This window comes from Oncorhynchus gorbuscha, linkage group LG13, assembly GCF_021184085.1.
Source record: "Oncorhynchus gorbuscha isolate QuinsamMale2020 ecotype Even-year linkage group LG13, OgorEven_v1.0, whole genome shotgun sequence".
NCBI classification, from domain to species: Eukaryota; Metazoa; Chordata; class Actinopteri; order Salmoniformes; family Salmonidae; genus Oncorhynchus; species Oncorhynchus gorbuscha.
This window is the reverse complement of record NC_060185.1, coordinates 79,316,601-79,331,192: the sequence shown is the minus strand read 5'-3', so window position 1 is coordinate 79,331,192 and position 14,592 is coordinate 79,316,601. Positions and strand designations below refer to the sequence as shown.

At 41.7% G+C, this 14,592-nt stretch overlaps 1 protein-coding gene across 1 annotated transcript in view; it reads left to right on the top strand.

Annotated features, from left to right (window-relative positions):
- diaph2 (diaphanous-related formin 2) overlaps nucleotides 1-14,592 on the top strand; it is a 732,655-nt gene that overhangs the window by 457,786 nt on the left and 260,277 nt on the right. The window contains 1 exon segment of the mRNA XM_046295877.1: nucleotides 13,982-14,111. Within this exon segment, the coding sequence (XP_046151833.1) occupies nucleotides 13,982-14,111 (130 nt within the window).

Genomic DNA, 14,592 nt, shown 5'->3' with positions numbered 1-14,592 from the left:
GGTGGGTAGTGCTAATTAGCTCTCACAACATGCAGTTCCAGCAGCATGGCAGTCACAGTGGGTAATCAATATGGAACAAGTTTCTTATGCACTGAAGTGGAGATATTGGCACACACACACACACACACACACACACACACACACACACACACACACACACACACACACACACACACACACACACACACACACACACACACACACACACACACACACACACACACACACACACACACACACACACACACACACACACACACACACACACACACACACACAAGGTAGGACAACATGTAAACACACACACACTTGGCTTGCACAGTATTTCTCTCCAGACTCCTTATACATGGGACTGTGCCAGCATCTTCCTTTTTTTATTTTGTAAAGACTGGTGTGTCCACAATTCAGCAGGGGGCCGCAGCTCTTTGCTCCATTTTATACACAGCTGTGTTTTAATATAGGACTACATGCTTCCCCTGTAACATGTCCCAGTGTGCGGACTGCATGTCATTTTTAAACACCGCTGTGTGCCCTGGCCCTATTCTTGTACACTAATATATATTGACAGCATGATTTATCATTGGACAATAGGCATCTGCTAAGCTAATTACCACCCACTCTATCAACCCAGGGCATCTTGTTTGTATGAGGGACACCTGTGGATCAGCCAGAGAAGAATCAGAATCAACACGCTCTAAATTTGGTGGCAGTCATTACAGTGACAGAAATAGGTTGAAGTACATCATTTCACTAATGTAGCAGTAATATTTGCATTCCCTACATCCATGTAGAATGACTTCTAAGGTGTCAAATTACCTCGAGCTCAGTGTGTCAATTTTGTTTTTTTCTCCTTCACTTCTATGACCATTATAAACCCAGAGAGCTATAATAGCGTCTATGACCATTATAAACCCAGAGAGCTATAATAACTTCTATGACCATTAGCAACCCAGAGAGCCATAATAACTTCTATGACCATTAGCAACCCAGAGAGCTATAATAACTTCCAGGACCATTAGAAACCCAGAGAGCTATAATAACTTCTATGACCATTAGCAACCCAGAGAGCTATAATAACTTCCAGGACCATTAGAAACCCAGAGAGCTATAATAATGTCTATGACCATTAGCAACCCAGAGAGCTATAATAACTTATATGACCATTAGAAAACCAGAGAGCTATAATATATATGACCTTTAGCAACCCATTGAGCTATAATAACGTCTATGACCATTAGCAACCCAGAGAGCTATAATAACTTCTATGACTATTAGAAACCCAGAGGGCTATAATAATGTCTATGACCATTAGCAACCCATTGAGATAGAATAACGTCTATGACCATTAACAACCCAGAGAGCTATAATAACTTCTATGACCATTAGCAAACCAGAGAGCTATAATAACTTCTATGACCATTAGCAAACCAGAGAGCTATAATAACTTATATGACCATTAGAAACCCAGAGAGCTATAATAACTTCTATGACCATTAGAAACCCAGAGAGCTATAATAATGTCTATGACCATTAGCAACCCAGAGAGCTATAATAACTTCTATGACCATTAGCAAACCAGAGAGGTATAATAACTTATATGACCATTAGAAACCCAGAGAGCTATAATAACGTCTATGACCATTAGCAACCCATTGAGCTATAATAATGTCTATGACCATTAGCAACCCAGAGAGCTATAATAACGTCTATGACCATTAGCAACCCATTGAGCTATAATAATGTCTATGACCATTAGCAACCCAGAGAGCTATAATAACTTCTATGACCATTAGCAAACCAGAGAGCTATAATAACGTCTATGACCATTAGCAACCCATTGAGCTATAATAATGTCTATGACCATTAGCAACCCAGAGAGCTATAATAACTTCTATGACTATTAGAACCCAGAGAGCTATAATAATGTCTATGACCATTAGCAACCCATTGAGATAGAATAACGTCTATGACCATTAGCAAACCAGAGAGCTATAATAACTTCTATGACCATTAGAAACCCAGAGAGCTATAATAACTTATATGACCATTAGAAACCCAGAGAGCCACAATAACTTATATGACCATTAGAACCCAGAGAGCTATAATAACGTATATGACCATTAGCAACCCATTGAGCTATAATAACTTCTATGACCATTAGAAACCCAGAGAGCCATAATAACTTATATGACCATTAGAACCCAGAGAGCTATAATAACGTATATGACCATTAGCAACCCATTGAGCTATAATAATATCTATGACCATTAGCAACCCAGAGAGCTATAATAACTTCTATGACTATTAGAAACCCATAGAGCTATAATAATGTCTATGACCATTAGCAAACCAGAGAGCTATAATAACTTATATGACTATTAGAAACCCAGAGAGCTATAATAACTTCTATGACTATTAGAACCCAGAGAGCTATAATAATGTCTATGACCATTAGCAACCCATTGAGATAGAATAACGTCTATGACCATTAGCAAACCAGAGAGCTATAATAACTTCTATGACCATTAGAAACCCAGAGAGCTATAATAACTTCTATGACCATTAGAAACCCAGAGAGCTATAATAACGTATATGACCATTAGAACCCAGAGAGCTATAATAACTTATATGACCATTAGAACCCAGAGAGCTATAATAACGTATATGACCATTAGAACCCAGAGAGCTATAATAACGTATATGACCATTAGAACCCAGAGAGCTATAATAACTTATATGACCATTAGAACCCAGAGAGCTATAATAACGTATATGACCATTAGCAACCCATTGAGCTATAATAACCTCTATGACCATTAGAAACCCAGAGAGCCATAATAACTTATATGACCATTAGAACCCAGAGAGCTATAATAATGTATATGACCATTAGCAACCCATTGAGCTATAATAATGTCTATGACCATTAGCAAACCAGAGAGCTATAATAACTTCTATGACCATTAGAAACCCAGAGAGCCATAATAACTTATATGACTATTAGCAACCCAGAGAGCTATAATAACTTCAGATAGATAGGCCATAATAACATCTATGACCATTAGAACCCCAGAGAGCCAGGTAGGCCATAATAACTTATATAACCATTAGAGATGCAGAGAGACAGGTAGGCCATAATAACTTATATAACCATTAGAGATGCAGAGAGACAGGTAGGCCATAATAACTTATATGACCATTAGAGATGCAGAGAGACAGGTAGGGAACAATAACTTATATGACCATTAGAGATGCAGAGAGACAGGCAGGCCATAATAACTTATATGACCATTAGAGATGCAGAGAGACAGGTAGGGAACAATAAATTATATGACCATTAGAGATGCAGAGAGACAGGCAGGCCATAATAACTTATATGACCATTAGAGATGCAGAGAGACAGGTAGGGAACAATAACTTATATGCCCATTAGAGATGCAGAGAGACAGGTAGGGAACAATAACTTATATGACCATTAGAGATGCAGAGAGACAGGTAGGGAACAATAACTTATATGACCATTAGAGATGCAGAGAGACAGGTAGGGAACAATAACTTATATGACCATTAGAGATGCAGAGAGACAGGTAGGGAACAATAACTTATATGACCATTAGAGATGCAGAGAGACTTGGGTAGGGAACAATAACTTATATGACCATTAGAGATGCAGAGAGACAGGTAGGCCATAATAACTTATATGACCATTAGAGATGCAGAGAGACAGGTAGGGAACAATAACTTATATGTAGGGAACAATAACTTATATGCCCATTAGAGATGCAGAGAGACAGGTAGGGAACAATAACTTATATGACCATTAGAGATGCAGAGAGACCGGTGACCATTAGAGATGCAGAGGACAGGTAGGCAACAATAACTTATATGACCATTAGAGATGCAGAGAGACAGGTAGGGAACAATAACTTATATGACCATTAGAGATGCAGAGAGACCGGTAGGGAACAATAACTTATATGCCCATTAGAGATGCAGAGAGACAGGCAGGCCATAATAACTTATATGACCATTAGAGATGCAGAGAGACCGGTAGGGAACAATAACTTATATGCCCATTAGAGATGCAGAGAGACAGGCAGGCCATAATAACTTATATGCCCATTAGAGATGCAGAGAGACAGGCAGGCCATAATAACTTATATGCCCATTAGAGATGCAGAGAGACAGGCAGGCCATAATAACTTATATGACCATTAGAGATGCAGAGAGACCGGTAGGGAACAATAACTTATATGACCATTAGAGATGCAGAGAGACAGGTAGGGAACAATAACTTATATGACCATTAGAGATGCAGAGAGACAGGTAGGGAACAATAACTTATATGACCATTAGAGATGCAGAGAGACCGGTAGGGAACAATAACTTATATGACCATTAGAGATGCAGAGAGACAGGTAGGGAACAATAACTTATATGACCATTAGAGATGCAGAGAGACAGGTAGGGCATAATAACTGCCACTTAAATATTTCAGCATCAGTAGGAATGTGCTTTTCAATGTACCAAACAGCTCTTTAATGTTGCGGCACCGCCTGCGCCAAACAGTAGCACCAGCCAGTCCACATATATTAATATACTTTAATGATCTGGCCTATAAATAACTAACAAGATTCCAGAATTAATTTCTGAAGAGGTTGCTGGTGATGATGAAAGGGGGAAATAAATTGTAATTATACGGCAGATGCATATAGAACAATAAGCAACAACCGGGCCTATATAAACAGTGTTTGTGGGTGTGTTGAGACGACAGCTTTAAGAATGTATAAGGGACTGGATGGACATAAGTTGCTGTCCAACCTATTCAAATATGTCCCTCGAGGCAGTTACTCTTCTGGTTGACATTTTTCCCCTGTAATTTGGGACGGCAGGTAGCCTAGTGGTTAGCGCGTTGGGCCAGTAACCGAAAGGTTGCTAGAGCAAATCCCCGAGCTGACAAGGTATATGCAGTTAACCCACTGTTTCCCGGTAGGCCTAGTGTAAAGGTTCAATGAAAAAATAAAAAATTCAAATCAAGGACAATCTGAATTGTTTAGGCTCTCCAGGACCTAATGCCATAGCCCTGTAATGTTGACTATTTCTATTGAGCATTCCAATTATTCCCAAAGGTGTTTGATTGGGTTGAGGTCAGGGCTCAGTCAAGTTCTTCCACACCGATCTCGACAAACCATTTATGTATGGACCTCACTTTGTGCATGGGGACATTGTCATGCTAAAAGAGGAAAGGGCCTTCCCCAAACTGTTGCCACAATGTTGGAAGCTCATAAATGTCTAGAATGCCGGTGTGTGCTGTATAGCGTTACGATTTCCCTTCATTGAAAATAAGGGCCCATCCCGATCCATGAAAAACAGCCCCAGACCATTTTTCTTCCTCCACCAAGCTTTACAGTTGGCACTATGCATTCAGGCAGGTTACGTTTTCCTGGCATCCACCAAACTCAGATTCGTTCGTCCGACTGCCAGATGGTGAAGCGTTTCCACTGCTCCAGAGTCCAATGAGCTTTACACCGGTCCAGTCAACGCGTGGCATTGCGCATGGTGATCTTAGGCTTGTGTGTGGCTGCTCGGCCATGGAAACCCATTTTATCAATGCAATGGAAACAAAGGTCAATCAACATGTACGCTTTACCTCTTCTGTCCACCACTATATGTTCTCATAATGAATGTTATATAATGTAACCCAATGTAGTATAATGTTACCTAAAGGGGTTCATATTTGTACAATTCTGAATTAAACTAGATATCTTGCTGAGACAATAGGTCTGCTGCAGTGTTCATGATGAATGAAACTTGATACTTGGGCAAGTGTGTTTTCTGACAATGTTCTTTCAGAATGTACTGTTCAGGGTGTTAAGGAAAACTTGTATTTTGTATTTAAATGTTTGAGGGTACTAGATGTAAGAGGAATTATTTGCTGTTCAAAGACCTAGCTGGTGCAAAGCCCTCAGTTGTTGTGGTGGTGATAGCTGTGGAAAGCACTAAACCTGCTGAGGTCGTCAGAGCAGACCTTGCATCTTTATGGAAATGGTGAAAGTCTTTCAAATGTATTATCTTTATGCATGTACTGTTGCTCACTCGTGTGTGTGCGTGTGTGTGTGTGTGTGTGTGTGTGTGTGTGTGTGTGTGTGTGTGTGTGTGTGTGTGTGTGTGTGTGTGTGTGTGTGTGTGTGTGTGTGTGTGTGTGTGTGTGTGTGTGTGTGTGTGTGTGTGTGTGTGTGTGTGTGTGTGTGTGTGTGTGAGCAGTGAATGGTAAACACAGTGTACAGCAGAACTTAGTTATGTTTAAATTAAGAGAACACCATCAGGTTTCGGGTTTCTGCTACAATCCCCCAAAGCGGCTGGCCTTGTTTTGATATCTACACTGGAGCGTTTCTGATGCCTCCCTTATTATAGGGGCAATCTGAGATTCAAACAACAACACATTGGGTATCCCAACACTTGTTTTGTAGACATTACAAAAAGTTGAGTAAATCAAGGATTGGGTTGTGATGGGAACCACAGTGGAACTATGTTCATGAGGCATTTATACATTTTATATTTTTCAATAATCATTGGCTATACAATGAGTGTACATTACATTGAGATCACCTGCTCTTTCCATGACATTGACCAGGGGTGTCACACTCCTTCCATAGAGGGCCTAGTGTCTGAGGGTCTTTGGTTTTTCCTTTCAATTAACACCTAGACAACCAGGTGAGAGGAGTTCCTTACTAATTAGAGACCTTCATTCATCAATCAAGTACAAGGATGCAGCGAAAAGCCGCAGGCCCTCTGTGGAATGAGTATGACAGGTGACACAGTCTGACCAGGTGAATCAAAGTGAAAGTTATGTTCCCTTATTGATGTCACTTGTTAAATCCACTTCAATCAGTGTAGATGAAGGGGAAGAGACAGGTTAAAGTAGTGTTTTTATTCCTTGAGACATGGATTGTCTATGTGTGCCATTCAGAGGGTGAATGGCCAAGACAAAAGATTGGGTATGGTAGTCAGTGCCAGGTGCACCGGTTTGTATCAAGAATGGTCCACCATCAAGAGGACATCCAGCCAACTTGAACCAACTGTGGGAAGCATGAGCCAGCATCCCTGTGGAACGCTTTCAACACACTGTATAGTCCATGCCTCAATGAATTCAGGCTGTTCTGAGTGCAACTCAATATTAGGAATGTGTTCTCATAGTTTTGTACACTCAGTGTACAGTATATAATTTATTGGAAAGTCAAAAGATTGGAGTACCTATCCCAGATGGTCCCTTTAACCGTTAGGAGAAAGAGGCAGTTGTTGATTTTAAGCTGAAGATTATTCACTTTGGGGCTACATTTCTACTCCTATTGACTCAGGAAAGTGAAGATGTGGTCTATCTGAAAAGAAAACATGAGGATTCATGTGAAAGAAAACCAAGAGTTCCCTGTGATCAGGAAAGTGTGTCACAACCATTTATGAACATTCAACACACACACACATGCATGCAAGTACACACACGTGCACCAACATACACACACGCGACATGTACACACACACACTGCTGCCGTTCAAACCCTCTTTGTATACAGTGCCTTCAGAATGTATTCATACCCCACGACTTATTCCACATTTGTTTTGTTACAGCCTGAATTCAAAATGGATTAAGTTGATCTTCACACAATACCCCATCATGACAAAGGAAACCATAAAAATATATATTTTTGCTAATTTATTGAAAATGAAATACAGAAATATCTCATTTACATAAGTAGTCATACCCTTCAGTCAATATTGTGTAAATGCACCTTTGGCAGCGATAACCAGTCTTTCTGGTTAAGTCTGAAAGAGCTTTCCACACCTGGACTCTTTTCAGAATTATTCAAGCTTTTGTCATATTGGTTGTTGATCATTGCTAGACAACCGTTTTCAGGCCTTGCCATAGATTTTCAAGTAGATTTAAGTCAAAACTGTAACTCGGCACTCAGGAACATTCACTGTCTTCTTGGTAAGCAACTCCATTGTAGATTTGGCCTTGTGTTTTAGGTTATTGTCCTGCTGAAAGATGAATGAATCTCCCAGTGTCTGTTGGAAAGCAGACTGAACCAAGTTTTCCTCTAGAATTTGTCCTGTGCTTGGCTCCATACGGTTTATTTTTTAGCCAGTCATGTGTTGTATTAGATTTGTCCCAAACATAACAGTTTGTATTCATGACAAAAAGTTGATTGATTTGCCACATTTTATGCAATATTACTTTAATAACCTGTTGCTAATGGGATGCATGTTTTGTAATGTTTCTATTCTGTACAGGCTTCCTTCTTTTCACTCTGCCAATTAGGTTAGTATTGTGGAGTAACTGCAATTAAACTCTGTAACTGTTTTAAAGTCACAATGGTGAAATCGCTGAATGGTTTCCTTCCTCTCCGGCAACTGAGTTAGGAATGACACATGTATCTTTGTAGTGACTGGGTGTATTGTTACACCATCCAAAGTGTAATGAATAACTTTACCATGCTCAAAGGGATATTCAATGTCTGCTTTGAATATCTACTAATAGGGGCCCTTGGTTAACTTCCCTAGTCTTTGTAGTTGAATCTGTATTTGAAGTTCACTGCTCGACTGAAGATACCTTCCAGAGATGTGGAGCACAGAGATGAGGTAATCATTCAAAAGTCATGTTAAACACTAGTATTACACACAGAGTGAGTCCATGCAACTTATTCTGTGACCTATTAAGCAAATTTTTACTCCTGAACATATTTAGGCTTGCCATAACATAGAAGTTGAATATGTATTGACTTAATTAAGACATTGGAGCTTTTAGTTGTTCATTCATTTAACAAAAATCCACTTTGACATTATGGGGTATTGTGTTTAGGCCAGTGACCAAAAATCTGAGTAAAATCAATATTAAATTCAGACTGTAACACAACAAAATGTGGAAAAGTCAAGGGGTTTGAATACTTTCTGAAGGCACTGTATCAAAGAATATAACAAAAGACCTCCCTGCCGTTTTGTCCAAAGCATTGAGCCCAGGTATCGAAGGAGACGGCGGGCTTTGATGAAAGGATCATTCGGGAGGGAACCATCTAATATTTCTGATTTGATTATTGTTGCATTTCTTGCCAATGGTTTGAGATTCTTTCTGTGAGTTTGGAAAAGGCTTTGTCATTGGCGAGATTGCAGTTGAGACATGTCCCTCTGTATGTTGTCCTTTGAAGCCAATCTCTCTGGGAGGTACTGGGAGTGATTTATTTAATGGATGCTAGAACACAGTGCCATTTCAAATGAATACATGTTTGGAGATAGGATGCTTTTCCCCCAGTGTACCATGCAAGCTCCTCTCTTTGATAAATAGATAAAAACCGCAGTAGAGCAATTGCTGAATTATTCTTTCATAATGGATAAATCAATCCACCCCCACCCAGCTTTTCGAGTTTGGGCTTTCGTCGCAATTAATTCTTACCTGGGAACAATTGCAGTATAATCCTGTGAAAGCCCCCTCCACCTTGAAAAGGATACAAAGGACTTATCCAGGATAAATACTTTATTGATCACTCAGAGCCCTTTGAATAGGTGATTATCTTAATATGGGGGCCATTGTTTGCATAGCACCATGATAGATGATTCCCCTCACCATGCATATCTTTCCAAGTAATCCTTGATTGTTAGCACTAGGACAACATTGGTGGCTGCACAAAGTAGGACTGAGATGAGGGGACCAACTGCTATCAACCTATTAACAGATTGGAAAAACCAGAGAAGTCAAGAGAAGATAACTGAAAGAGACAGAGAGCATAGAGGGGTGGCGACAGAGAGCAGAGAGGATAGAGGTGTGGCGACAGAGAGGATAGAGGTGTGTTGACAGAGGGTAGAGGTGTGTTGACAGAGGATAGAGGTGTGTTGACAGAGGGTAGAGGTGTGTTGACAGAGGGTAGAGGTGTGTTGACAGAGGATAGAGGGGTGTTGACAGAGGATAGAGATAGACAGAGGATAGAGGTGTTGACAGAGGATAGAGGGGTGTTGACAGAGGATAGAGGGGTGTTGACAGAGGATAGAGGGGTGTTGACAGAGGATAGAGGGGTGTTGACAGAGGATAGAGGGGTGTTGACAGAGAGGATAGAGGGGTGTTGACAGAGGATAGAGGGGTGTTGACAGAGGATAGAGGTGTGTTGACAGAGGATAGAGGGGTGTTGACAGGGGACAGAGGTGACAGAGGGCATCGAGGGGTGTTGACAGAGAGCATCGAGGGGTGTTGACAGAGGATAGGGGTGTTGACAGGGGTGTTTGACAGAGGATAGAGGGTGTTTGACAGAGGATAGAGACAGGGTGTTTACAGAGGATAGAGGGGTGACAGAGGAGTGTTGACAGAGGATAGAGGGGTGTTGACAGAGGATAGAGGGGTGTTGACAGAGGATAGAGGGGTGTTGACAGAGGATAGAGGGGTGTTGACAGAGGATAGAGACAGGGTTGTTGACAGAGGATAGAGGGGTGTTGACAGAGGAGAGGGGTGTTGACAGACAGAGGTAGAGGGGTGTTGACAGAGGATAGAGAGGTGTTGACAGAGGATAGAGGACAGAGGGTTGTTGACGGAGAGGATAGAGGGGTGTTGACGGAGAGGACAGAGGGTTGGCGACGGAGAGGGACAGAGAGGTTGTTGACAGAGGATAGAGGGGTGTTGACAGAGGATAGAGGTGTGGCGACAGAGGATAGAGGTGTGGCGACAGAGGATAGAGGGGTGTTTACAGAGGATAGAGGTTTGGCGACGGAGAGGACAGAGGGTTGGCGACGGAGAGGACAGAGGGTTGGCGACGGAGAGGACAGAGGGTTGGCGACGGAGAGGACAGAGGGTTGGCGACGGAGAGGACAGAGGGTTGGCGACGGAGAGGACAGAGGGTTGGCGACGGAGAGGACAGAGGGTTGGCGACGGAGAGGACAGAGGGTTGGCGACGGAGAGGACAGAGGGTTGGCGACGGAGAGGACAGAGGGTTGGCGACGGAGAGGACAGAGGGGTGGCGACGGAGAGGACAGAGGGGTGGCGACGGAGTGGACAGAGGGGTGGCGACGGAGAAGAGAGGGATGGTGTAAAATAGAGAAGAAAGTGATGGTGTGCTTCAACAGGACGTTCCTGGATAACAAGTGCCTTGTGCTCTTAGCAGGTGTTTAATTGAGGCTGGTGGGGTTAAATTGCTGCTTTATACGGCGATATGGCCAGATATGTGACCATGGGAAAGGTGCTGATGGTGGTGCTCATCATCATAATCCTATGGCTATTGGAGCAGAAGCATAATGTCCTGTTGCATTAACACTCGTTACCATTAAACTATCAGTGGCAATGTGTGTGCCCTTTCATCACAGCCTGACGTGTCAGCATGCGAACTGAACCACATGCTTGGTCTGTTGTAATCATGTAATTGTCTATGTCCTAGAGAGTGGTCAATTGTATTATGTGTAATCAACTCTGCTCACCCTCCCTTTGAAATCTTCCCCTGATAGTGGCAAGGGCTGGGAATGTTGCCAATGACTTTTGTTAGTCTTCCAACAGCCCTATTCCACATCTGCTGCCTGTCCTAAAATGTCCTAAAATGGATGCATTCTGTTGTGATTGAGGATTTTAAAAAGTACCTTGTCAATGATAAGTCTACAGTAAGAGTATTCTTGATCATTCTTAAGACAAAGCAGAATGGAATATGAATGGATTTCTTCTCTCTGATATGATCATGTGGTTTCCTGTTGTCTTAGTCAACCGCTAGCTCCCCCACACATCACAATAACGTAACCTTACAAGACATTTGTTCCCAGGGAGGTCTGCCAGAATCTTGAGAGTTTGGCATGGCTCTGTGAGGTTAATAATAGAAGCCATCTTGTTGTGTTTTTTATTTTTATTTCCCTCTCTCTCTTCTCCCAGCTCAAACCAGCCTTCCTGAAGTCAAGTCTTGACAGAAAACAATCTGTTTGAGCCGGCGAGGGCGAGGGGGGTCAGCCAGCACCGGTGCCCCTGCCTAATGCATCCCACCAGCCCCTGTCCTCTCCCTCCAATCTCTGTGAGGGAGGGAGGGAACAGAAAAGAGCAGGAAGAGTTAGGGATTGCAGTCTGGTCCACTACCTTTGTGGGGTTTCATTCATTTAGAGGCGTACTATACCACTTGACATTACATTTGACATTATCTCTTTTGAATTCCTTTTCAAAGTCTTTGTTCTCGAGATTTGTGAAAAGGTTATCTCTGTTTTTTTACATCTTCAGGACAGAAAAGGTGGTGTAAGAATGATATATGTTTGGAGGAGGTTGACACACGGGTCCAATGTAATGAAGAGATGTACTTAAAGTGAACATTGCCTTTGAATTAACTTAAGTAATAAGGGTGAATAAATAACCTGTTTTCCAACACCAAAGTCATAGTCATTTTTATCGACACCGCTATTTATTAAGGAGCTGCTAAAACACCTTACAGCACTGCGCTGACATGTGGATGTGTGATTCAATGCTGCTGAGATGCAGCCCGACAGATGTTACTCAGTGGGTAATCCCCCAACTCTGCTTCCCCAGTCCTGCTGAAATATTTATATTTAAAGTACACACATATATTATATTTATGGGTAAATACTGTGGTTTGATCCAATAGTTGTAAGATTCTGTAACACTTTACCATAAGTAATTTGCCTTAAAAGCTTTACTTAAGGTACCCTAATGTAACTACACAGAAATAACTGTAGAAACAACATTTTATTTACACACGTTACATAGTTGCAGCTTTATTGACCAATTTCTCTGTCATCCTATGTGTGAATGGACAAATGAACTGAAATCTGGGTAAACAGCAGCGTCGGACATGTTTGACATTCTTTATTGTGAAGTGCCGACCCACACTTAATAAAGCCAATGTGATTTACTTGATCATTTTTATTTAATTTAATTTTACCTTTATTTAACCAGGCAAGTCAGTTAAGAACAAATTCTTATTTTCAACGACAGATTTGGACCTTGTCAGCTCAAGGGTTTGAACTTGCAACCTTCCGGTTACTAGTACAACGCTCTAACCACTAGGCTACCCTGCCGCCTCAAGAAGGTGGTGTAGCTCTCCTATTTTGACAGAAATGCATTTTCCAAAGTCATTCAGTCTGCCCCCAAAGAAGAGTGAGGGGGAAATTAAATGTACTCTGGTAGAGAGAGGGAACTGAGCAAGGAACTGCTTGTAGGGATGAATGCATCAATGAGCCAATTGCTCTAAAAATTGGACAGGGTTTTAAGAGAGGGAGAGGGGAGGAATGGGATTTGGCTTGCCCCTACTCTCCAGCCCAAACGCCTCATTGAAAGGTCATGTAGGATCTCTGAAAGGCTTGTGCAGTTGTCTCTAAGGCACCACAATGGAGAATATGCTCCTAGCAGCCAGTGTACTGGCCTTTTTCTCTCCAATTGTATTAGTCTAGTTCAGCACATTTGCGTTTCCTTTCTCAAAGCTTTGTATTTTTTTTAAATCCAGTTCTGTTTGATATGGATGTTTTACTGATGTGTGTTTTTAATGTTGTCTACTCAATGCATGGGCGTATATTCCTTTATGCATATTTATCAGAATGCCTCAGCCCATCATATCACTAAACATGTATGTGACCACTAACCAACTGAACTATATAATGCATCTTTATCTGCCACTGTCATATGGCAAAAGCAAAGAAGGCTAAAGGTTGTTCCTGAAAGACTGAATGAAAGAGAGCTGAACGTTTACACATGCCCTCCTCCCCCAACAGCTCTCTGTATGGTTATGTATGGTTGGCTGTTTCATGCAGATCCGTTATTGTTGTGGCCTTTTCTAACATTCAAAGAACATGCTGTCCCTGCGTGGCTCAGTTGGTAAGAGCATGGCGCTAGAAATGCCAGGGTCGTGGGTTGGAGGTCATCTATACTACAATGTATGCACTCACTGTTGTCAGTTGCTGTGGGCTTTTGCTAAATGGTAAGAACAACTAATGCCGTAACTCACCCATGACTTCACCTCTCTCTCAGCTTCGAGACACTAAGTCGGCCGACCAAAACACAACGCTGCTCCACTTCCTGGCTGAGAAGTGTGAAGCGAAGTACCCGGAGATCCTGAGGTTCCCTGAAGAGCTGCAGCATGTGGAGAGTGCTAGCAAAGGTAAGCCAGTCCATCCTCTTTAAATAATGGTTGACACTAATTCTACACGGACACTCCTGAGGCATTAACAGTAGTTTATATTCTGATGTGAGAGATGGATGTATAACACACTGCAAAGTCAGAGAGTAATTAAAACGTGTTGTTTTCTGCTAAGGTCATACTGAATCGCTCAACATGCTGTTATTGGACCTTGCAGACAGTAAACTATATATTCAACAAACAAGATATATTCCTCCCCGGAAATATCTGCCTCTTGAAATTCGACGCTCTCACAGGAAATCACAAAAGATTTTTGACAAACATGCAATTTACTCCACACCTGCAATCATTCTAGGTGTTATATCACCTTTACCAATTTACTGCCATGTTTCATTTCCTCATCTTCTTGTTTTGACCCCCCTGCATTGTGTTTTGTTAGTAACCCATAGAAATCTCTCGACAAGCCCAAATATTATAGCTGTGTCTTCCTTGGCTCCATTTC